The following is a 26,550-nucleotide window of genomic DNA, read 5'->3' as shown; positions in this document are numbered from 1 at the left end:
TTTTGAATTATGGTTTTCTCAGGGTATATGACCAGTAGTGGGAGTGCTGGGTCATATGGTAGTTCTATTTTTAGTTTTTCAAGGAACCTACATACTATTCTCCATAGTGGCTGTATCAATTTACATTCCCACCAACAGTGCAAGAGGGTTCCCTTTTCCCCACACACTATCTAGCATTTACTGTTTGTAGATTTTTTGATGATGGCCATCCTGACCAGTTTGAGGTGATACCTCATTGTAGCTTTGATTTGCATTTCTCTGATGATTAGTGATGTTGAGCATCCTTTCATGTGTCTGTTGGTAATCTGTATATCTTTGTCTATTTAGGTCTTCTGCCCATTTTTAGATTGGGTTGTTTTTTTTTTTTTTTGATATTGCACTGCATGAGCTGCTTGCATATTTTGGAGATTAATCCTTTGCCAGTTGCTTTATTTATAAATATTTTCTCCCATTCTGAGGGTTGTCTTTTCATCGTGTTTAAGTTTTCCTTTGCTGTGTAAAAGCTTTTAATTTTCATTTGGTCCCATTTATTTAATTTTCTTCTTATTTCCATTTCTCTAGGAGATGGGTCAAAAAGGATCTTGCTGTGATTTATGTCATAGAGTGGTCTGCCTATGTTTTCCTCTAAGAGTATTATAGTGTCTGGCATTAAATTTAGATCTTTAATATATTTTAAGTTTATTTTTGTGTATGGTGCTAGGGAGTGTTCTAATTTCATTCTTTTACCTGTAGCTGTCCACTTTTCTCAGCACGAGTTATTGAAGGGGCTGTATTTTCTCCACTGTATATTCTTGCCTCCTTTAACAAAAATCAGGTGACCATATCTGCATGGGTTTATCTCTGGGCTTTCTATCCTGTTCCATTGATCTATCTTTCTGTTTTTATGCCAGTACCGTACTGTCTTGACTTCTGTAGCTTTGTAGTATAGTGCAAAGTCAGGGAACCTGATTCCTCCACCTCCATATTTCTTTATCAAGATTCCTTTGGCTAAATGTGGTCTTTTGTGTTTCCATCCAAATTGTGAAATTTTTTGCTCTAGTTCTGTGAAAAATGCCAGCAGTGGTTTGATAAAGATTGCATTGAATCTGTAGATTACTTTGGGTAATATAGTCATTTTCACAATGTTGATTCTTCCAATCCAAGAACATGGTATATCTCTCAATCTCTTTGTATCAACTTTAATTTCTTTCATCAGTGTGTTATAGTTTTCTGCATGCAGGTCTTTTCTCTCCTTAGGTAGGTTTATCCCTAGGTATTTTATTGTTATTTTTGCAATGGTAAATGGGAGAGTTTCTTAATTTCACTTTCAGATTTTTCATCATTAGTGCATAGGAATGCAAGAGATTTCTGTGCATTAATTTTGTATCCTGCTACTTTACCAAATTCATTGATTAGCTCTAGTAGTTTTCTGGTAACATCTTTAGGATTCTCTATGTATAGTATCATGTCATCTGCAAACAGTGACAGCTTTACTTCTTCTTTTCCGATTTGGATTCCTTTTATTTCTTTTTCGTCTCTGGTTGCAGGGGCTAAAACTTCCAAAACTATGTTGAATAATAGTGGTGAGAATAGACAATCTTGTCTTGTTCCTGATCTTAGAGGAAATGGTTTCAGTTTTTTACCATTGAGAATGATATTGGGTGTGGGCTTGTCATATGTGGCCTTTATTATGTTGAGGTAAGTTCCCTCTATGCTTACTTTCTGGAAGGTTTTTATCATATATGGGTGTTGAATTTTGTCAAAAGCTTTTTCTGCATCTATTGAGATGATCATATGGTTTTTCTCCTTCAATTTTCTAATATGGTTTATCATATTGATTGATTTGTGTATATTGAAGAATTCTTGCATGCCTGAGATAAACCCCACTCGCTCATGGTGTATGATTCTTTTAATGTACTGTCGGATTCTGTTTGGTACTATCTTGTTGAGAATTTTTGCATCTATGTTCATCAGTGCTATTGGCCTGTAGTTTTCTTTCTTTGTGACATCATTATCTGGTTTTGGTATCAAAGTGATGGTGGCGTTGCAGAATGAGTTTGGGAGTGTTCCTCCCTCTGTTATATTTTGGAAGAGTTTGAGAAGGATAGGTGTTAGCCCTTCTCTAAATGTTTGATAGAATTCGCCTGTGAATGCTTCTGGTCCTGGGCTTTTGTTTGTTGGAAGATTTTTAATCACAGTCTCAATTTCAGTGCTTGTGATTTGTCTCTTTCTATTTTCTATTTCTTCCTGGTTCAGTCTCAGAAGGTTGTGAATTTCTAAGAATTTGTCCATTTCTTTAAGGTTGTCCATTTTATTGGCATATAGTTCCTTGTAGTAATCTCTCATGACCCTTTGTATTTCTGCAGTGTCAGTTGTTACTTCTCCATTTTCATTTCCAATTCTATTGATTTGAGTCTTCTTCCTTTTTTTCTTGATGAGTCTGGCTAATGGTTAATCAATTTTGTTTATCTTCCCAAAGAACCAGCTTTTAGTTTTATTGATCTTTGCTCTTGTTTCCTTCATTTCTTTTTCATTTACTTCTGATCTGATCTTTATGACTCCTTTCCTTCTGCTAACTTTGGGGGTTTCTTGTTCTTCTTTCTCTAATTGATTTAGGTGTAAGGTTAGGTTGTTTATTTGAGATGCTTCTTGTTTCTTGAGGTAGGATTGTATTGCTATAAACTTCCATCCTAGAACTGCTTTTCCTGCATCCCATAGGATTTGGGTCATCATGTTTTCATTGTATTTGTTTCTATGTATGTTTTGATTTCCTCTTTGATTCCTTCAGTGATCTCTTTGTTATTAAGTAGTATATTGTTTAGTCTTCATGTGTTTGTACTTTTTACAGATTTTTTCCTGTAATTGATATCTACTCTCATAGCATTGTGAAAGATACTTGATACGATTTTAATTTTTCTGAAATTTACCAAGGCTTGATGTGTGACCCAAGATATGATCTATCCTGGAGAATGTTCCATGAGCACTTGAGAAGAAGGTGTATTCTGTTGTTTTTGGATGAAATGTCCTATAAATATCAATTAAGTCCATCTTGTTTAATGTGTCATTTCAAAGATGTGTTTCCTTATTTTTTTTTTCATTTTGGATGATCTGTCCATTGGTGAAAGTGGGGTGTTAAAGTCTCCTACTATTGTTGTGTTACTGTCAATTTCCCCTTTTATGGCTGTTAGAATTTGTCTTATGTAATGAGGTGCTCCTATGTTGGGTGCATAAATATTTGTAATTGTTATAGTTTCTTCTTGGATTGATCCCTAGATCATTATGTAGTGCCCTTCTTTGTCTCTTTTAATAGTCTTTATTTTAAATTCCATTTTGTCTGATATGTGAATTGCTCCTTCAGCTGTATTTTGATTTCCATTTTCATGGAATATCTTTTTCCAGCCCCTCACTTTCAGTTTGTATGTGTCCCTAGATCTGAAGTGGGTCTCTTGCAGACAGCATATATATGGGTCTTGTTTTTGTATCCATTCAGCCAGTCTATGTCTTTTGCTTGGAGCATTTAATCCATTTACATTTAATGCAGTTATTGATAGGTATGTTCCTATTATCATTTTCTTGATTGTTTGGGGTTTGTTATTGTAGGTCTTTTCCTTCTCTTGTGTTTCTTGCCTGGAGAAGTTCTTTTAACACTTTTTGTAAAGCTGGTTTGGTGGTACTGAATTCTCTTAGCTGTTGCTTCTCTGTAATGGTTTTAATTTCTCTGTCAAATCTGAATGAGATCCTTGCTGGGTACAGTAATCTTGGTTGTAGGTTCTTCCCTTTCATCACTTTAAATATTTCCTGCCACTCCCTTCTGGCTTGCAGAGTTTCTGCTGAAAGATCAGCTGTTAGCCTTATGGAGATTCCCTTGTATGTCATTTGTTGTTTTTCCCTCACTGCTTTTAATATTTTTTCTTTGTATTTAATTTTTGATCGTTTGATTAATATGTGTCTTGGCGTGTTTCTCCTTGGATTTATCCTGTATGGGGCTCTCTGTTCTTCTGGGACTTGACTATTTCCTTTCTCATATTAGGGAAGTTTTCAACTATAATCTCTTCAAATATTTTCTCAGTCCCTTACTTTTCCTCTTCTTCTTCTGGGACCCCTATAATTTGAATGTTGGTATGTTTAATAATGTTCCAGGGGTCTCTGAGACTGTCCTCAATTCTTTTCATTCTTTTTTCTTTATTCTGCTCTGTGATAGTTATTTCCACTATTTTATCTTTCAGGTCACTTATCCCTTCTTCTGTCTCAGTTATTCTGCTATTAATTCCTTCTGGAGAATTTTAAATTTCATTTATTGTGTTGTTCATGATTGTTTGCTTGCTGTTTAGTTCTTCTAGGTCCTTGTTAAACATTTCATGTATTTTCTCCATTCTATTTCCAAGTTTTTGGATCATCTTAACTATGATTACTTTGAACTCTTTTTCAGGTAGACTGCCTATTTCCTCTTCATTTGTTTTGTCTGGTGGGTTTTTACCTTGCTCCTTCATCTGCTGTGTGTTTCTCTGTGTTCTCATTTTGCTTAACTTACTGTGTTTGGGGTCTCCCTTTTGCAGGCTGCTGGTTTGTAGTTCCTGTTGTTTTTGGTGTCTGCCCCCAGTGGGTAAGGTTGGTTCAGTGGGTTGTGTAGCCCTCCTGGTGCAGGGGACTGGTGCCTGTGTTCTGGTGGATGAGGCTGGATCTTGTCCTTCTGGCAGGAAGGACCGTGTCCAGTGGTGTTTTGGGGTGTCTGTGACCTTATGATTTTAGGCAGCCTCTCTGCTAATGGGTGAGTTGTGCTCCTGTCTTTGCAGTTGTTTGGCATAGGGTGCCTAGCACTGTAGCTTGCTGTTCGTTGAGTGGAGCTGGGTCTTAGTGTTGAGATGGAGATATCTGGGAGAGCTTTCACTATTTGATATTACTTGGTGCTGGGAGGTCTCTGGTGGACCAATGTCCTGAACCCGGCTCTCCCACCTCAGAGGCACAGGCCTGACACACGGCTGGAGCACCAAGAACCTGTCAACCACACAGCTCAGAAGAAAAGGGAGAAAAAAAGAAAGAAAAGAAAGGAAGAGCAAAAGGAAGGAAGGAAGGAAGACAGAAAGAAAGAAGGAAAAAAAGAAAAAAGATAAAATAAAGTTATTAAAATAAAAATAAAAATAATAATTAAAAATTTAAAAAAGTCATTGAAAAAAGAAAAAAAAAAGAAAGAGAGAGAGAAGAAAGTTACCAAACCAAAAAACAAATCCACCAATGATAAGAAGCATTAAAAACAATACTAAAAAAAGGAAAAAAAAAGGACAGTCAGAACCCTAGGACAAATGGTAAAAGCAAAGCTATACAGACAAAATCACACAAAGAAGCATACACATACACACTCACAAAAATAGAAAAAGGAAATATATATATATATATATATATATATATATATATTAAAAAAAAGGAAGAGAGCAACCAAATCAATAAACAAATCTACCAATGATAATAAACTCTAAATACTAAACTGAGATAAACATAAATCCAGAAACAAATTATGTACAGAAAGCAAACCACAAATCTACAGTTGCTCCCAATGTCCACCACCTCAATTTTGGGATGATTCGTTGTGTATTCGGGTATTCCACAAATTCAGGGTACATCAAGATGATTGTGGAGATTTAATCCGCTGTTCCTGAGGCTGCTCAGGGAAATTTCCCTTTCTCTTCTTTGTTAGCACAGCTCCTGGTGTTGAGCTTTGGATTTGACCCTGCCTCTGTAGGTAGGTCGCTTGAGGGTGTCTGTTCTTTGCTCAGACAGGGTGGGATTAAAATAGCAGCTGACTAGGGGGCTCTGCTCACTCAGGCTGGGTGGAGGGAGGGGTACAGAATGCAGGGCGAGCCTGTGGTGGCAGAGGCTGATGTGACGTTGCACTAGCCTGAGCAGTGCTGTGTGTTCTCCCGGGGAAGCCCTCTCTGGATCACGGGACCCTGGCAGTGGTGGGCTGCACAGGCTCCTGGGTGGGTAGGTGTGGATAGTGAGCTGTGCTTGCACACAGGTTTCTTGGTGGCTGCAGCGGCAGCCTTAGCATTTCATGTCCGTCTCTGGTATCCACGATGATAGCCATGGCTCACGCCCCATCTCTGGAGCTCGTTTAGGCATTGCTCTGAATCCCCTCTCCTCGTGCACCCTGAAACAATGGCTTCTTGCCTCTTAGTCAGTTCCAGACTTTTCCTGGACTCCCTCCCAGCTAGTTGTGGTGCACCAGCCCTCTTCAGGCTGTGATCACGCAGCCAACCCCAGTCCTCTCTCTGGGATCTGACCTCCAAAATCTGAGCCTCAGCTACCAGCCCCCACCCACCCAGGCAGGTGAGCAGACAAGCCTCTCAGGTTGATGAGTGGTGGTCAGCACCAATCCTCTGTGGAGGAATCTCTCCGCTTTGCCATCTGCACCCCTGTTGCTGAGATCTCCTCTGTGGCTCCAAAGCTTCCCCAGCACCAACCCCCATCTCCACCAGTGAAGGGGCTTCCTAGTGTATAGAAACTTTACCCCTTCTCAGCTCCCACTCACTGGTGCAGGTCCCGTCCCTATTCTTTTGTTTCTGATTTTTCTTCTTTCTTTTGCCCTACCCAGGTACATGGGGAGTTTCTTGCCTTTTGGGAGGTCTGAGGTCTTCTGCCAGTGTTCAGTAGGTGTTCTGTAGGAGTTGTTCCACATGTAGATGTATTTCTGATGTATTTGTTGGAGGGGGAGGGGATCTCCACGTCTTACTCCTCTGCCATCTTGAAGGTCTTGTGTGATACTTTTTTTGGTTTGTATTTTGTTTGTTTACCTTGGTTCCAGTTCTCAGGAGAAAAATATCTGAATTGCCCACCTCCAAATTTTGTTCCCCTCTACTTAATTCGAAGTGGCCAAGGTTTGGGAATCCTGTGGTAAAAACAGAGCTAACTGTAATTGGGATAAAATGTCTGTTCAGAAAAGGGAGTGCATTCTTTAGGAAGACAGTCTCAAACATGTGCCACAATCCTATGGAGAGGGAATACAATGATCATATAGATTTAAAGTACTTTCAGCTACTGTAACTTAGTCTCATGTTAAATTAATCAGTTAAGGCTCTGCTATTTACCAGAATTCATGGCCATTTAGATAGTCTGTCTCCAGAGCCTGATGCCCCTGATAGTATCAAGTGACCATACCTTCAAAAGAACAAACCAAATTTATCCTGAATTCCCTTAGCTTATCTGTGTACAGTGTATAGTATCTTAACTTCATTCAGAATATGGAAATGGAAAGGTCCTCTGATAATCTAAGTTAATTTGATCCTCCAGACAACCTATGGTTGAACAAAGCATTCTTTGGCAAAGGACATTAAGATGTAGCTGGTAAGATAATCTTAAAATACACGTATACATACACACACACATTTCCAAATACCTAGTTTACACCATGAAACATACATGTTTGTTTTTAGTTGCTAATAGGAAATGTTTATTCATGAGTGAAGCCAAAAAGAAATTATAAATGCATTTTAATACCTTGATGATAAAATAACACTCCTTCTTTGCACTCTTGTAAGGAATACAGGAAGATATTAGGAAAAATCAGAGGAACAACTTTCTTAGAATTACCACATCGGGAGCAGAATTCCAGAATCTTTTTATAAAACACATGCAAGTTACCATAGAATGAAATCAATACTATTTCCTGCTGGATTTAATGTTCAAATCAAGCAATGATATACTTATATGAATGTGTTTTTATGTAAGAAAAGGAATGATATTTCCATCAAAACCTTTTCATTAACTGGTGTGCCTGTGGATCTACTACCAGGAAAAGAAAGGCAAGGGCAGATCATTAAATTTACTCAGCATTAATCAGTGACACATGTATGCAGAGGGTAATGTTCTCCCTGCAACAGCCTCCCCAAGCACAGTTTTGTTGGTATGAGAGAATGGAAAAACTGACAACAAAAGAAAATACTTGTCATTGGTCCGTATGTAATTAATGTAATCATTTCCCCCTACTCTTTCATACTTATGGTAAATGTTAATGGAAAGTAAATGTAAGTTCATGGGTAAAAAATGTACCTTTTATTAATACCAAAATGACATTTGGATGATATTTATGAGTGATGGCTAAAAAGGAAAGTATTTATAAGTTGACAATAACTAAGCAACTGAATCATGTCAAGTAAGCTAAACAATGTATGCAGTTGCATTGATATAAGTAAAGCATATGAGTAAAACAGGATCTATATTATTAATGTCACTTCTGATGTCACTATTTTAAACTAATCTTTACATACAGTGTTGAAAAAATCAATCTTGGATTTTCAATCAATAGGGAAATGAAATAGTATTAAAATAAACTAAATCATATACATATTATTTATTTAACCAGCAACCCTAGATTGGTTTTACCATAACAGAACTGGTTTCTCATACGTTTATGGTAGTTTAAATGGGAAATGCCTTCCATAAAGAACCATGAATAAATTCATTTATATCTGGTAAATATCTTTTGTTGATTAACATATTTTGAAATTAATAAATTTGAAATATAGAGGATCACCACTTGAAGAATGTAATTTTCAAATTACTGTCAGTTACTAAAAGGCAACTGAATGATATTTCTTTATATTGGTTATTTACTTCTGCCTTTACTTTTGGTGCTTTTTAAAGAATGTCTTTCATTGTAAGTCATCAAATTATCACCCCAGATTGACATCTTTAAAAACTGCACAGCAAAGAAAAAATATTATATTCATACAGTCTACACATTTCAAATTACTACAAAAGTTCAGAAATATTAGAGGTTTTTTGATACCTCTTTCTTACCTGCTTGTGGGCATGGTCATATGAATTAATGTGATTGTCAAACTCCTGATGCTTATAGTACTGCTTGTCACAGAGTTCACAGTAAAAATTGGCCTTCAGATCTTCCAGAGCTTTTGCTATGCTGTTCTCCTTCTCAGCATAATCCTGCAAAATAAATTTTCAAGGAAGGAAGCAATTAGTTTTCCTCTGGATTTCCTTTCTTCTGACAGTTGACAACTTTAGTATAGTAATTAAAATTTAAAATAATATAACTGAGAAAGAGAAAATAAAGCAAATAGCAGCAAACCAAATTAGGAGAAATTATCAGTTAAAGAAAATTAAAGATTAACAGAAGAAGTCAAAATAAATGATGAAAGAATAGTAGAAATATGGAGAGGAAAAACAAATCACAGAAAGAAATAGAAGCCCTTGCTTAAAGAAGTTCCTATGCTATGTTAGCATAGAAAAAAATGAAACTCGTATAGCTGTTGATTCAACTGTCGATTTCTGGCAATGACTTAGCTAACATAAAAATTTTAAATTCTGAACAACATCTAAAATATGTCCTTTATGAAGAGGTCCATATTGGTATGCAAATATTCAAGATTGGTTTTTTTGTTTGCTCGTTTGCAACTTATTCATCCCAAGTAGCTTTCATTTGACTAATGTTTTCATCTTGACCCATATCAATTTAGGTTGAACTTTAAAAAATTCTCTCATCTTTGGAAAATGAGATTCTTTTCTGCAAGTTATTTACCTAAACTGAAAAGACTTAAACTGTATAACAGATGGCTTTCATCATGCTGATAGTAAATAAAGATGACTATGCAATCAAACTCCTGAAAAATGCAGTGATTATCATTAGCTTTCATTTACAAAGCATAAAATAGCAAAATATTTGTAGGTCTCAGGTTTTCTTAAATCTAAATATACTTGCTATTTCATGCTTCCTTAAATGTTGATGTTGCCAGACATGAATAAACATTACATGTTGAAACACTGCCCAAGTCTTTCACTGAAGTGCTGATATAAAGAAGACCTAAACTTCGATCCCTACCTTAGAATATATTACGTTTCTAATTTACATATTGTCTCAGGCTCAACTTCTTTAAAATTCAAAATAACTACATATTCAGGCCTCTTATGTGCTACCATAAGACACTCACTTGTTCAGGCACAAGGATTTCGGGATGAAATGGCACAGTCTTCTCTATGTCAATGACAATCGTCCTCTCACTAAATATATAGGCTAGAAAGAACTCATAGTTTGAATGTTTAAATTGCTTCTACAAAATTTGCAAGTGGTTTACTAATTGTAATTTAATAAATGGTTAATACTTTCCTTACTTTATTGTGCTATATATTTGTGTTCACATCATATCACAATGTACACCATCATTCATATGTATAACCTGTAGTATATCTTGTAGTAATGCATAATGCATTTGCAATAGTCTGTATATACATAGCCCTCTTTCTCACTTTAAAGACAGTGATTCATCATTATCTTTGATTAGTTTTATCAACTGCACAGCAAGAGGTGATAAATTGCAAAATCATTCAAATTGTTCATATATGAGTTGTCAATTTGAAAAATTTACCATTTCTCAGCAGATTTGTGAAATATTCCCCATTATTCTTTTTTTTTTTTTTTTTTTTTGCGGTACGTGGGCCTCTCACTGTTGTGGCCTCTCCCGTTGCAGAGCACAGGCTCCGGACGGGCAGGCTCAGTGGCTATGGCTCATGGGCCTAGCTGCTCCGCGGCATGTGGGATCTTCCCGGACCACGTCACGAGCCCGTGTCCCCTGCATCGGCAGGCAGACTCTCAACCACTGTGCCACCAGGGAAGGCCCCATTATTCTTTTTGATTGCATCCAATATGTTTAAAAAAAAAGTTACTTTAAAAAGATGAAAATGAGTCTCATAGATCTAAACTGCTTACCGAATTTTTATAAAATGTTCAAAGTAATACTTTGTGGATTATCCAATTTAAATGAAACAATAATTAAGTACTATGATTTCATGGCTAAAGCGTACAACGCAGAGATAAAATTCTAATCAATGTGAGTTTATTATAATGGCAACAGTCTTTGGTTCAAACAGAATTAGCTTTCAAAACAATATTTTAGAATAGTAACTTCTTTGCAAACTAGTTGATTCTCCCCATTAATTATAATTACAGTTAAGCTACTTTGTCTCTCTAAATGTTTGGTTATTTCTTATTTTAGTGTAAGGGTTTTTTGTTTGTTTGTTTGTTTGTTTTGGGTTTATTTTGTCCTCCTAAGATTGATATTCCTCCAGAGAAGCAATAATTGTTTCTTAAATTTTCATTCCACAAAAGTGGGAAAATTTTGAGGAAAGCAAACTGAGATTCTTAGGTAAATTGCATTCTTCAAAATCATTAGCCTTAGCCTAGATTTGAAAGGAAAAACAAATCTAAAAATAATAGCTGACATTTATTCAGTGCTTGTTTAGGGTCAGTCACAAATTAAGAGTTTGTATGTATTAACTCATTCAATCATGATTAAAATAATAGAGATGTGTAGTCTAGACATTTCCTCATTTTACATGTGAGAGTACTAAATCACAGGAAAGTTTAATATATAGCTCAAGGATATATAATGAATAAATGTGCAGCTCATATTTGAACCCAAATAATCTGATCCATAGCACTCCATTATGTTTAAATTTTTAAGCAGAAAACAAAGTACAGAGTACAATATAATAACCCCCACATACACATCACTCAGCTTCAATAATTATCACCTTAGGGTCAACTTTCTTTTATTTTATCCTCTCCTACCTCATATCCTTTCCCCTGCCTCAGATAATTTTTAAAGACATTCCTAAGTTCATACAATGTTTTCTGTACATCATTCAGTATGTATCTCTAAAATAGAAGAACTTTTAAAAAACATCATCATGCAATCAGTATCAGACCTAAACAAACAAACAAAGTCCCACAGTCATTCCTTACTATCATCAAATATCCAGTTAGTGTGTTCAAATAACTCTAATTTTCTAATATTTTAAAAGAGTTTGTTCAAATAAGGCCCATATGTTACCATCATCTCATATGATTCTTAGTCTCTTTTGTGCTATAGGTCTTCCCTCTCTTTGTTTTAATCCTCATTGAATTTTAGTTTTCTGAATTTTTTTGATTATACCTCACATTCTGAAAAATGTTCAGAACTATAGAAACATTACAAGATGACAATAAACTCTTATAAAGCCTTCACTTTAATGAAATCATTGTTAATATTTTCACGTGTTTTTGCCCTCTTGCTTTATCTCTGTATCTTCCTCTAAGATATTAAAAGAAACATGGCATAGTTGACGTTAAGGTTGCAAATAATTTCACAGTAAGGATCATTTTTAGGCTAGAATTTTCAACTTTATATAAACTGCAAGAAGAAGTAAGGGCTGTGTTCTAGAAAACATTAGTAGAATAGAAGGACTGGTTATTGAATGTGTCATAAGGAAAAGAGCCATATGTATTGTCATTGATTATACACTTTAAAAAATGTTTGTAAACTGGAGGATCCTGGAAGGTGAGGAAAGGGTAGCTGTTGTGTGTGTGAAGGGGGAGAAGGGGCTTAGGAACCAAGGCTTTCAACGCCAAGAAAAACATTTTTTTAAGTTTGTATGTAGGCAAAATTAGCCCTCACTAGGCTGACATGCCCAGTGTCCCTGGGCCCCTCTCCTTCTCCACTGTGGATGGTGTTGAAAGAAGCATGGACTGGTATTGTAAAGCACAATATACACATATTCAACACAGCCATCCCTCTGCAGAAGGTAAGAAATACATTTGAATAAGATGAAAGAGGAACACAGCTGCTCATATATCCTCCTCAACCTCAAATTTTTCCCTTCTATCAGGCAAACGCATTCTGTTCAATTATGTACACACTTCCGAATGCTCCACTGAGTGTGATGGCAGAGAGTGAAGAAGGGGTGAACTTCTTGTAGCTGGTCAAGTCATCCAAACCCATCACATTTTACATATATATAAAAACAGTAAAGCTTGAATCCTTATTTTCAGGAAAGCAGTATGTAATTCCAAAGTTATAAAGTCAAGAATCTTTTAATATGCAACCTTATCAACTGTGCAGTGCAATAATTTTTGCAGAACAGCGAATTGAAACGGAAGTTAATGGTTTATCCAGTCACAGGGCCATTCCATCTACCCTATATTTAAAATGAATAGTATTGAAGTAGAACTTTGAAGGGAGAAAACTTTCTTTTCCAAAATGATGCATTTCATGTTGGCATTGGCATAACATATTGCGCCAAATGAGGGTCAGCCTCTCTTAAAAGTCAACCATAACTCGGTGCCATAGAGTAACCTTCCCTGAGGACTGTGAGCTCCAGGAGGGCAGCAATTCACACCTGCTTTGCTGACTGTGATATCTCCAGAGCTTTTAACATAGCTCAGCACTGCCAGACACTTGACAAATAATAATAAATAAAGAATATTAGCACTGCCATTTTTGCTTTGCATGTGTATGAAAAACAAATATAACAGAAACCAGCAGCACTAGAGATACACTATGATTAAAGTAGCTGTGCTCATGTTTGGGCTTGTGGTACCCAGTCATTTGGGGGACAGCTTTAGAGCTAATACCAAATTACATATAAATTATCATTGCTAAATAGTAGTTGTAATCATATATTACATCCAATATTTCTGCTAGAAATACTCTATTTAAAGTAGCTAAAATTGCAAAGATATAAATAGATTGGGCACTGTTAGTATATAATTATTTTCAATGCTAAAAAATATTTGTATGTAATTAACACTTAAAATACTTTGGAAAATCTCTCTTCTCCTTCTGCCTCTGTCTCTGTCTCTCCTATTGCTCCATCAAGAATAAAAGAATCCTTGTGATTTATATGCAGGATAAATTTCATTATAGTTTCTATAAAGAGAGAAAGCGAAAAAAAAGTCTTTGTTAAAATTTGATTGTAATGAAAAGATTAATCAAGGAAGAGATCACAAAATTGTTCTCTTCTAAGAGGATATCTAGATAGAAGACATTTCATCTGGAAATCCATAGTCTACACATTCTATAAAATACCACACATCTTCTGGGCTGTATCTCTTGTTCCAGTTATTACCGAAGTGACAGGTTCTGAGACATTCTCCAGCAGCCTCATGTGGTTCCACTTGACTGCAGTTTGCCCCAGGCTGTGTGGAGGCATCTTTCCCTTACCATCCAGGGGCTTCTCTGACTCATGATATGGGAGCTTGTGGATTCCCACTCAGCACTAATAAATGTACCACCCAGGAGTGCTGAGGAGTTAATACCATTTAGGTCCACCCTTGACCACTGTGGAGGGTAAGAACTCAAGGATAAATTATTTCCCCTTTTATCTACCAGGCAGACACCTCTGAGACACATTTCTAAGATTCCACAGAGATTCCCAGTGAGAAGGAGCACCACTTACTTGCACTAGTGGCAAACAGTAAGTATATCCTTATATTAGCTTTTCTTATCTGTTCTACTTTTCTGGAACTTCAGTTTTGCTCCCTGGGATCATTCCCCAAATAAATAAACTACTTGTATAGTCGTCTTTGTCCTGGACTTGATTTTTCAGATGAACTGGGAGAAGATTACCAGTTTTTCTGGTACTTTCTATGAATGTCTTTCTGACAAGATACATTTTCTAGAATAATTTTAGATGATATCATTTTTCAGTTCAAAATTCTCTAATAGTACATTGTCATTATCAGAATAAATATTTTTATAATGACCTACAAGTCCTACTCTACGTGTTACTCACACTACATCTCTGTTATCATCTTCTATCAGTCTTTCTCTCTCTCTCACTTTAGCCACCTTTATTTCCTTAAAGTTTTTGAAACTTTCTTAATTATACATTCACTTTGACCCTTGGACTTGTTACTTACTTTCCCTGGAATGTTTTTATAGCAGACGTTTGCATGAAACACTCATTCACTTCTGGCAGATCTCTAATAAAATGTTCGTTCCTCAAAGATGACTTCCCTTATCATCCTTCTAGAAGACAAACACATTATTCTGTATTTTTTCCCTCTTTTATCTTTTTTTTAATGTTAAGAAGAGAAAGTTTATTCAGGAAGAAAACAGTTATAGAACACCTTTGGGCCCTGGAGTCTGAAAGCTATATTAACAATAAGGGAGAGATAGGGTACAAATGAAACATGTAGAAAAACTGATGTTATTATTATCTGGTTTAAATCCTTTCCCTATTAGGCAAGAGGGTAACCACTTTCTGGGTGATAAAACTCTATGCTATTGTCTCAAAATATATGTCATTCTGTTCTGAAGGGCTAGGCTCTATTACCTCAAAGGCTAAGGAATGGATAACAAGACAATTCTAAGGAATAGAGAGACAACTAAGGGTTGAGTCAGAAAGTCACAATTTTATCAAAAGTCACAGGTTCAATGAACAGAATTATAGTTTAAAATGTGCATTTAAATGTAAGGTTTTTCCAAGGATTCCACAGAAATGCAAACTCATCTATACCACCATCAAAGGTGAAGGCAGAGACTGACTACTAAAAAGACTGTGTATTGAACAGCATATCCCTAGAGACAGCTCTGGTGAGATAACTCAAGTACAACCTAACAATAAAGAAAATGTATATTTTAATGTCCACGTTTATAAGAATGGGAGCAAATAAAACTGTTTTTCAAAATTGACAACTTCTTTCAGAATTACAATAGTTTCAAGGCAAGAGGGTTCATTCATAAGGTTTTATCTACTTCCATGCTGTGATTATTTAGCTGATAACAACCACTGGATAAACAGTATGATTTCTAACCTTAGGACCTGTTCAGGTAAAAGAAGTATGGATCCCTAAGCCTCAGTCAAAGTATAATCTTGTCTATCTCACTTGGCTATCTTCCTCCTCATCAAGACAATGTCTCTTTGGAGACATCTGTTTCTTTTCCATCCATGGATCCTACTGGAAGCCCTGGCCTATGGCTAGTCCTTTTTAGACCCTCTGGCTAATTTAAGCTAGTATTTAGTACAACTTGAGGCAATACCAGAAGACTGAGTTAGAATTTTCTATTCATATTTGGAGAAGTCTGAGGGACAGCATGTTTTAATAGTTGGCTGAAAGTTAACATCACACTGCTGTCTCCCTGTGCAGAAAGCAAGGCTGTGGGGAAATCTCATTTCGAGGCAGAAAATGTATATCAGGTGTACTGAAGCTGAATGCTAGCTGAGGTGCATAGCACTCTAGTTCAAATATAGATAGATAGATAGATAGATAGATAGATAGATAGATAGATATAATGTAATTCATATATATAAAATTCCAACAAGGGGCTTCTATATTAGTAGATTCCACAAAGGGTCCCAGTGTAGAATATGAGTGGTAGTAATTTAGAGTACTTTGTTCATTTTAGAAATCTCTTGAATTGACAGGCAACAGCCATTTTCTCTGAGAGGTAGGAGAAAGACATGGAATGGTGGCCTGGTGCATACGTTATGTCTCAGTTGTGAGAATAATCTAAAGGAAGACAGAGCAGTTTCTCTAGTAAATTGTCCCAGTGATTTTCCTAACTTAGGTTCTCCCAGAAATAGACACCGAGACAAAGAGGTGAGATCAAGGGGTTTATTTGAGATCTCAGGAAACAATAGTAGAAGTTGATAAAGATTTCTGGTTTCAGCTCTGACATGTACAGAGCTTGAAAGTCATCACTCTTGTCCTCACAACAAGAATAATCTATGGAAAATGAAAATCAATTATTTTTCTTGGAACTGTCAAAGAACAGAAGCCACAGGGCAAAATACCACTTCGAAATCTGAAGAGACAGGCACATTCAGAGATAGATCAACTAGCATCTGCTTACTTGGCTTAGAAGCTGCTGAGCCACGAGCTGCTAGGAACTCTTAAATGTTAACTTTGATGAATTTCCATGGGCTGATTATACAGTGTGTGAGACAGAAACCTGGTGTGAGAAAGAAACTCTTGGTGGCTGCAATCTTATAGGGACCACCAAACAGGCTTTCCTTTCATGAACTTCACCAGGTTTTCATGATGGTAATTTGAGAAAGCATCCCTTGTGTCCCTGGAAGGTGAATGAGAAGAATAACTGTTGTGAAATAAGCCAAGAACCTTCTCTATAACTGAAGACTACTCCCAAAGGACAGAGTATTTCCACATCTCAATTGAAAAACCTTATTCCATCCAAGGAAGGAATGTGCTCTCCCTACAATCTTTCTGTATCACATAAGTTGTAGGGGCACAATTGTCAACACAGGTCATGGCTTTGAGTAAACAGAGTGAGAATTCTATAGCTGAAAGATGGAGTGGGGGGCCTGGAGTGAGAGAAAAGAAAGAAGCTTTACCACAGGAGAACCACATATGATGGTCACAGCTCTGAGACACAGACACCTTAAAGGATTAATGTCTAATCAAAAGGTTTAGGAATACTCCTTCTCTCTCACACTTCACCAACCCAGCTATAGGGCTCCAGTGTAATAGTGAATTAGCTCTGAAAAGATGGCAGGATACTCTCTCTGAGGAGGTGTATACAGAAGAGTAGAAAATTAAACAGGCACATACAACCAAGGGCAGTGGAGGAACTCCAGGCCTCTTGGGCTTATAACTACAGAAAACAGACACAGTCCAACGCTTAGACAGATTAATAGAAATATTCACAATAAACGTCTATTTATCTCAGGACCTATTATTTGATACATGTCTAGCTTTCAATAAAAAATTACAACTCATCTTAAAAGATAAGAAAAAACAGTCTGAAGGGAAAAAACAACCACTAGAACAAGCCTTGGATCTCAGATACTACCTAGATGTTGGAATTATTGGGGAATTCAAAAGAACTCTGATTAATGCATTAAGGTCTCTAATGGAAAAGTAGACAACATGCAAGAGTAGATGGGTTATGTAAACAAAGAAATGGGAATTCTGCGAAAGAATCAAAGGAAAATGCTAGAAATAAAAAAACACTCTAAACCTGCTATATTAAAAAAAAAAACACTCTAACTGAAATGAAGAATACTTTCAGTGGACTCATCAGTAGACAAGGTACAGCTGAGGAAAGTGAACTTGAAGATGTGCCAATGTAATCTTACCAAATTGAAATGCAAAGAGGAAGGAAGGAAAGAAGAAACCAGAACAGAAGGACATCCAAGAACTATGGGCTAATACCACAAGGTATAACATAAGTGTATTTGAAATACCAGAAGGAGAAGAGAGAGAGATTTGAGCAGAAGAAATATTTGAAGCAAAAATGGGTGGATTTTTTCCTAATTAACAGCAGATGCCAAATTACAGATCTAGGAAGCTCAGAGAACACCAAAAGGATATAAATAACAATACAACAACAAACATCTAGACATATCATATTTATACAGCAGAAAGACAAAGAGAAAATCTTCAGATTTTGCCTTTATCAGATAAACAAAAACTCATCAAATTAATCATCAACAAATCTTCCCTGTAAGAAACATTGAAGGGAGTACTTCAGGAAGAAAAGTATATAGGAAAAGTGTTATAGTAGGAATAAATTAAGGTAAAATGGATATATCTAAATTTACTTAAAAGTTAACTTTTTTTTTAAAACAATAATACCAAAACTGAATTGGGTAGTTATAGCATATAAATAAGTAAAATGAATCACAGCAATGTCAGAAAGGACAGGGGAATAAGAATACTCTCTTAAAAGGCACCTACACTACATATGAAATGGTATAGTGGTATGTAAAGGTGGACTTAGATTAGTAAATATGTATGTTATAAACTCCAGATAGACCACTAAAAAAGTATTAAAATGAAGTATAATTGATACAATGAGAGGAGATAAAATTGAATCATATACATTGTTCACTTAAAACCTGAAAAGGCAGAAAAAGACCAGGAGAGAGAGAAAAAAAGAACAAATTTAACAAATAGAAAACGATGACAAACATGGTGGTTATTACATCAATTATATCAATAATCACTTTAATTACATCGATTATAAGACAAAAACTGTCACAGTGGATAAAAAAACATGTTATGTATCATCTACAAGAAAGCTGCTTTAAATATAAAGACTCAGGATAAAAGTTAAGGAGTGGAAGTCAGTAAAGATTATGTTACGAAGGAGGTTGCTACAGAGGGAAATGAAGCTTGTTCATGGTGGAAACTCTGGACCCTAGTGGAGAACACAAACCTCAGAGTTTTGTATTCATGGAGTCAGGGGGCCATGTTATTTATCTAACAAATCCTTTTGAGTACTGGCCTATGGCAGTTTCCAGAGGGCATTTACACCCGGCACTATATATTTATAACACTATACATATATTACAAACATATGTATGCATATACATATATATATATATATATATATATATATATATATATTCACTACTTGTAATTACATTATGTATCTGTTGTAAATTCTCACCATTATACATTCTATGAAGGCAGGATCTTTATATTCTTTGTTCATTGTCATATCCCCAATGCCTAAAAGAATGCCTAGGACAAACAGGTGTTTAAAAAACATTTCTTTAATAAATGAATGAATAAACTATATTTTTGGAGGTTGTACATATCATTTATTGTTTATAGTCTTGAACCATGTTAGTGGTGTGCACTATTTGACTGGATAGAAAAAAAAAAAAACATGTTTGAAATACCCAAAACACACATATTAGTTTTCTACTGTGATTCATACTCATAATCCTTGCTATCTAAGCACATGTGCAAAATTCAGTGCATTCTATACAATAATTTTCTGAAGGATGATTTGTAACACTGTAATATAAATCAACACCATCAATTCTACATGAAGTTATGGCTCATTCTTTGGTCTTCTGCAATAGAGAGAAGAAATGATGCACCCAGAGGTAAAAATATCTGCCCTTCATGATTAGCAAAAACTAGTTTCAGGTAGTGTAAAACATAAGTATCTTCATTCAACAATTATTTATGGAGTTCCTATAGGTATTATGTACATCCTAGAGACACAATATGTGTAAAAGAAATCTGTTTTCTATTAACACCACTATGATGAAGATGCAAAAGGACAGCTTTTGTTTATTATATATATATATATATATATATATATATATATATATATATATATATATGTTTTATAATAATTTAGACTTCTAAAGAAGGTTATTGTGGGTGCACAGTGGTAGGCAAATTCTTCCATTGAGGGCATAAGTAGGGTCTTTCAAATAATGCCTAATTCATTGAAAACTGAATAGGTGTCAGTGGATGAAAGAAGGGTGCAGTGTATTATATATTCCAGAAAAATAATTATATGTAGAGCCATGAAATGTTAGAATTTTGAAAAATTGCAAGCCACTTGGTGTGGCTGGAGAATTTGGTACATGGTGTGCAGCAGGAACTATAATTGGTGGCAACAATAGAAAGGTGAGGCAGAGGTCAGATCATGAAGACATCTTACTTCTATGTATGCTAAGAAGTCTGAATGTTTATAAAAGCTGATGGGAAGTTATTAAAGATTTTTAAGCAAGGAAATAAGCTGATCAGATTTGCATTTAGGAAACAGATATGACTAGAGAATGAAAGAAGTATGAAGTTAAGACTGGACGTTAGGATAGTATTTTCCAGATGGGAAAAGGTAAAATCCTTAATGGAAAGAGCAGCAACCAGGGCAGAGATGATGCGAAGGCACTGAAAGATGTGAGACAACACCACAAGAGATTTTGACTGATGATATGAAGGATACAGAAGAGAATGGTTCCAGTTGGGTGATGGAGATGGAAGCCAAGTTCTTCCATAGCAATGAGTGACTGGAAGGTAAGAAGTAGATATTCTGAGTATCTTTCTTTAAAAGGGAAAGAAATTAGCTCTTCATTTCTGAGATGACCATTTTGTTGAATCATTGGAATTGTTCTCGAGTTTTTCACCAAGACAAATTCCCTAGAGCCTAGATATGAGTTATTTAATATTTTCTGTTACGCAGATTTAATTTCTTTCAATTATAATGCTTTCCTATGTCAGGTTTTTTTCTGTTTTCATTGTTAGCTACTTTAAACATAGCATTATACAATAGATCAAAAAATTCAGAACTATGGTTTTATTATTATGTAATAATAACATTGAAAGGAAATGATAAACATTTTGAAATTCAAAGTACCCTGAAGCTTGTAATACCCATTCAGTAAAGATAGCTAGTCTCCCTCTAGTAACCTGAACTGGAAGGGTCCATGACTAAATTCAGCAAGGCTACTTAGAAGCCAAGATGGTATTATGAGTTCTTTTGGATTAGATGAGAAATTTGCACATTTTCTAATTTGTACATATTCTAATTGTACTGCATTTTGAGAATGGAAGATCTACGAAATTTTACATATTTGTTAAAAGATACATTACTTTAAAAGATGGTCACATGGAAAAGAGGACATAAAAAGAGCTCCTAAGAGTGTATGTATATGTGTATATTGCATACAGATATGTATAAACCACAGATTTCAAAAAATGAAAAAGATGGATACTGAATTCATTTTAGACTAGTTCTACTTCTTCCTAAAGTCATACAGTTCTTTCTTTCCTTTTTTTTTTTTCATTTCCTGCCTACAAAATGATACTGCCTTGCTGAGAACAAAATAAGGTAAAATAATAGTCTTTGAAACTTTTAGCCTTATACATTTTTAGAAAACATTTTCTCAAAAAGCAAGCATGACACTGTAGGTGTCCCATCAGAGGAGTTCCCCAGATGCCTTGCAAAGATCATAATGCAACCATAGCCTCCATAATAAGAGGAACAATATATGGAGACCTGCTGTCTCTCCCATTAGTGCCAGTGGCCTCTGCCCCTGTGGTTAATTCTGCTTTGTCTTGAACTCCAAATGGGAGTCATATTCTGTGGATTTGATACATTGTAAGCACAGCAGGGAAAGCCCATTTGAAAATAATCATATGTTTCAGGTATCCAAAAGAAAAGGGACATTTTGCAAAGAGCAGCATTTTAACTTGAAAAACATACAACTAAAATTTGGGTGGAGAAGGGAAGGACATTAGCATGTATTGATTGCCTCAAATGAGCACTACACTCAGATTATCTCAGGCCTGACAATATTAATCCTCAGATGAATATTATTAGCCCCATGTTACATATGATGAAAATGAGACTAGAAGGGTAAGGATAAATGGCCTGCAATCTTATACCATGCAGTGGTGAGTCTGACTTTGTTGGCTCTTGCTGAGCTACCCTCGAACTTTCTTTCCATGCCTGACATTGTTTTCTGTTAGGAGGAATCAATAGTGGCCTAAAAGAATCAAAACAGCAAAAAGATATTTGTGAAACACAGATTTTAAAAGAAAGTAAAAGTGTAAGAAGAAAGTATATTTTGTTAAAATACAAATTTAATTAAAATTTAAACATATGATAATGTAAAACACTTAATACTACTTGAATTATTTAGTGAGCATATAACATAAAATATGAGAACGCTAGTTTGAATAACAAAATGAGAAGGGTATGATTCTTCAATGATCAATGCTCTGAACAATGTAAGAAATGGGGAAGGAAGTGACCATGTAACCTACATAAAACCTTAAGCCAGGTGGATTCATCACTCACTGGGTAAAGTTTATACTCTCGTTTTCTCATATAGGGGGAAAAAACTATGAAAACAATGTTTTTGATATATTCAATTTCTAGAAAATATAATTTGAGTGCATTTTAAGAACAAATAGTGAATTACCTAGTCAATATTGAAATTTTTCTACCATTGAGATAATGCCTCTGTTTTTTATTTTAAAAATCCCATGCTTCTGTTTATGGTTGTAATTTGATAAATGTGTCTGTAGGGTTCATACTCATGCTAGGACAAACCATTTGAATAAGGCAAAGAGAAAGTATATCAAAATATTATAAATTATATTTAATGAGAATATGAACTTATATATTCCAGGATAGCCTATCCTTTGATATGACTTTGTGGAAGAAAAATTCAATTAACAAAATAGAGAAACTTTCCAGAGATATCTTCAGAATAAATAATCACAATACTAATAACCATGAATATTTCTATATTACTTACTGCATGCCAGGATCACTTCAGGGTACTTCGTACATATCACATCATGTAATTCTCACAACTTAATGTGCTTGGTCCTATTATTATTGCTGACTCACATATGAAGGCACTGGGACACATAGAATTTAAGAACTTGCCCAAGGTCATACAGTTAGTGGGTGGCAAAATCTGAATTTGAACATAGGCAGATTGATTGAATCTATGTGCAATCAATTTGGACATAGGCAAGCTGGCTGCAGTGTTGTGCTATAATGATGGAAGCTGATGACAATGAATTATAATAACAAAAAGCAGCACAATTCATGATTGCCCAAATGACTGTATTCTAGGACTAAAAATGAGATCATAAGAACAGTAATAAAAAAAGTATTTTTGTTTTAAACTCCTACCTGCTATTTCGGTAGCCTTGACTCCCTGGAAATGCCCCCCATAGAGGACCTCCTGTGTGCTCAGGCACACTCTTTCTCCACTACCCAGTCCTGCCTCCAGAAATGTCTGCTGCTAGGGCTCTGCTGCCCACGGAGCCGTGTGTCCAGCTTTTTCCTGCTCTTCTTCCCCAGGCAGGCTCCCAAAGGCCCTGGTGAGCATACTAAGGGCAATAACTCCCATCATGACCAAAGCCACTGTGGAGGCCTCCGCTGCTGTGATTAGAGCAGAGTCAGATGTCCCAGGCACCCCATAAATGTACAAATGTTTTTATATCTTGTAAAATATGCTCTGAGCTTTTATCTACAAACTTTTTTTTAATGCATAGATGACATTCAAATACAAGTAAGTATTTACAAGGAAATTCTACATGAAAAGTATATAACATAATATTTTTCTTCAGACCATTTTTGTTTTTTCTAATTTACAACATTTTAGCATATTAAATCTTTCTGTAGAAAATTGCTATCAACCTAGCTCTCTCTGTCTCTGTCTCTCTCTGTCTTTAGGAATAGTCACTACTAGGATTATATCTTTTATTATATCAGTATGTGCCACAAATAATTTTAACCTTCTCTTTTTAAATACCAAGACTATCCGACTGAAAAATCATAGAAGTCTGAAAAAAAATATATGAGAATGGTAGTCAATATGAAATGTGAAGTGAATACTATTTCTAAAAGAACATAAATGATTATATCTGATGTAACCATAAGAAACATTAAAATAAGTCAAACTAAGGCTGCAACATATGGTATAATTTGGAGACTGAATTAGGTAATATTTTACCTCTTAAGCTATATTATTCAGGACACAGAGGTGATCAACCAGTTCCGTGCTTGACCCACTGTTTACCAAGGAGTATGCTAGATTCTTTGCTTACGAAGAAGGATAAACAGGGTTCCTGGAATAGAGGAATATGAGAGCTAGTGAGCTAGAAGGCCAATTAAAGAGATGGTGTCAACCTAGTAACATGAAGTGCTATGGTAAAGATTTCACAGGATCCTTTGGAGTACTTCAGGGTCAAGGGATGCTTCTGGAGAAGATGACAACTGAACTGAGCTGCAAAGAAGCAGTAGCAATTATCTAAGAAAAGAAATGTCTGAAGAGGTTCCCCGCAAAAAGAGATACAATGTACATAGTCACAGAGGCTTGAACAAACTTGCTGAGGTCAGGGAACAAAAGCAGGACGACATTATTAGGGTTTAAAGTACTAGGCATACTGTATAAAAAAAAGCACAGAGAGGGAGGTAAAAGCATGATCACAAAGTGTGTGGCACACAAAGGAGTTGGCAGTTGTTTGGGTTACTTATGATAATTAAGAAGAGATTGGGAATAGGGAAGCTTGTTAAAACAGTTTTACAATTGCTCAAGCAGAGATGGTGACAGCCTGTGTCACAAAACCTATAGGTTAAAAAAATTTTTTCCATTCTAAGATCAAAAGTCACATTGATTTTAATAAAACAATTCTATCATATATCTATACTTAAATAATTTATAAAGAATGAGTTTATCAAATCTTACTTTGAGGACTCCATCTAAAAGTTCTATAGAATTAATGTATATAGTCACTGATTTTAACCATAAATCCCCACTATAAATCAACTCTACTTATTAATTTTCTCTCTGAAGCACTGACTCTACCTCTTGCCCTCCATGAGTTATTACCCAGTGTCTGTAACTGGACGTGTGCACAAGCAGCTCCCCCAGCTTTGTGAACATGGATGGATTTCTGGCCTGGGTGGCTGCCCCTGCTTATTAAGCTCCTTATTTTCAGTAACAGGCATCCCATGAAGAAGAGTCTCTGCCACACTGTCACTCATTGTCTGTCCTTGTTTTCTTTCCCCAGGAGATATTTCACTGTTATTAAACAACTATAGTGTGCTAAGAACCATGCTAGGCATTTCTGAATTATATTCCTTGTGAAAATCCTCCAGGATAGGTATTCTTATTCCTAATTTATAGATTAGGGGAAGGAGACACAAAGAGATTAAGAAGCTCTTCCAAATTTCAGAGGTACTGGGTAGCAACATTAAGATTTAAAACCACATCTGGTTATCCCAGCTTTGAAGCCCTGACCATTAATTTATAAGCCTGAAGGTATGCGGTTCAATTTAACTCAAAAAATTGAGTACCTGCTATGTGTTAAGAACAAAAGGAGGTGTGGAATGCAAACATGAAAACCAAATAGTTCCTTTCTCAGCAAACTAGTAGGGTAGGAGAAAATCCGGGGAGATGGTTATAATGCCATGCCATAACTACTATCAGACCACAAATGAGAGAGAAATCATTCATGTAACTCAACAAGGAAAAAAAAAAATCAGGGAAGAATGAAAAGAGATGGCAGCAAGTGGAACTTTAAAGAATTAACAGACTCCAACTAAGGAGGAGAACATTTGTCAGAAGGAACAGTAGGAATTAAGACATGAACCTGAAAATTCCTGGAGTGTGCTGGGAATGGCAAGTTGTTGAGAGCTGCAGAGAGTTTGTGAAGAAATACTCAGAAAACAAAACTGGGGAGACCCCCTGGTCTGAGGCTGGGAAGGCTTGTATGTCATGATAATAAAGAAGATCTTTGTTCTATAGACAATGGGAAGCCATCAGAAGTTTTAAACTGGAAAAAGAAATTGATTAGAGCCATCTGGGCAGTTAATATATAATAACTCCCTCAACACTTCTTTCTTCAAGGTAATTTTTAAAATGAAAATGTATCCTTAAGATAATTCAATATATATATGTGAAAATCATTTTTTTGACTATGGTTTCAAACTTAATTCATTCTATTGTCAATGGACAGAAAGTGTGTCATAATAATTACAGTTCAAGGGAGGGGAAGTAGCAGAGAGGAGCTAAGTGCTTCCTCATCTTTGGGTTCAGTTGCATCCAACATTTTTTTTGCAAGGAGAATGAATGGATAACTCATATGCTTAAGTTTTATTTTCCTTTTATATCAATACATCATCTTCAAAAAATTTCATGTGTCTGCCTCAGCAGAGCATGGTTTTACAGTTTTATGTTTTTAAATTAGAAGGGAAAAACACTGAAAGCAATTCTTTGATGAGCAAATCATTAAGTAATGTTACTATTATATGACCCAATCTCTTTATTTTAAAGAGGAAGACATAAATCTAGAGATGTAAAAGGATTTTTCAAAGGTCATTATGTCTCTCTAGTTACATAGCTCCAAAGGGCTCTCAGTTATTCATTCACTAAACAAATATTTACTAAAGGCTTATACTATGAGGTACTCTCCTCCTCAACAGCATCCCTGAATATTTTCCAACAACCTCAAGTTATAAATTTTCCTCTTAAAGTGAGGCAGAGAGAACCAATAAACTTTGCCTCTTGTCA

The 26,550-nt window shown here is 35.6% G+C and overlaps 1 protein-coding gene across 1 annotated transcript in view; it reads right to left on the bottom strand.

Annotated features, from left to right (window-relative positions):
* Positions 1-26,550, bottom strand: part of ZNF804A (zinc finger protein 804A) — a gene marked incomplete at its 5' end in the record, with an annotated part of 294,760 nt that overhangs the window by 55,219 nt on the left and 212,991 nt on the right. Inside the window, one exon of the mRNA XM_081242785.1 lies at positions 8,773-8,916. Coding sequence (XP_081098911.1) covers positions 8,773-8,916 — 144 coding nt within the window. The remainder of the gene's footprint in view (positions 1-8,772; positions 8,917-26,550) is intronic.

This window comes from Mesoplodon bidens (assembly GCF_964165515.1).
Source record: "Mesoplodon bidens genome assembly, chromosome: 8".
NCBI classification, from domain to species: Eukaryota; Metazoa; Chordata; class Mammalia; order Artiodactyla; family Ziphiidae; genus Mesoplodon; species Mesoplodon bidens.
The sequence above is the reverse complement of the archived record's forward strand: the minus strand, read 5'-3'. Positions and strand labels throughout refer to the sequence as shown.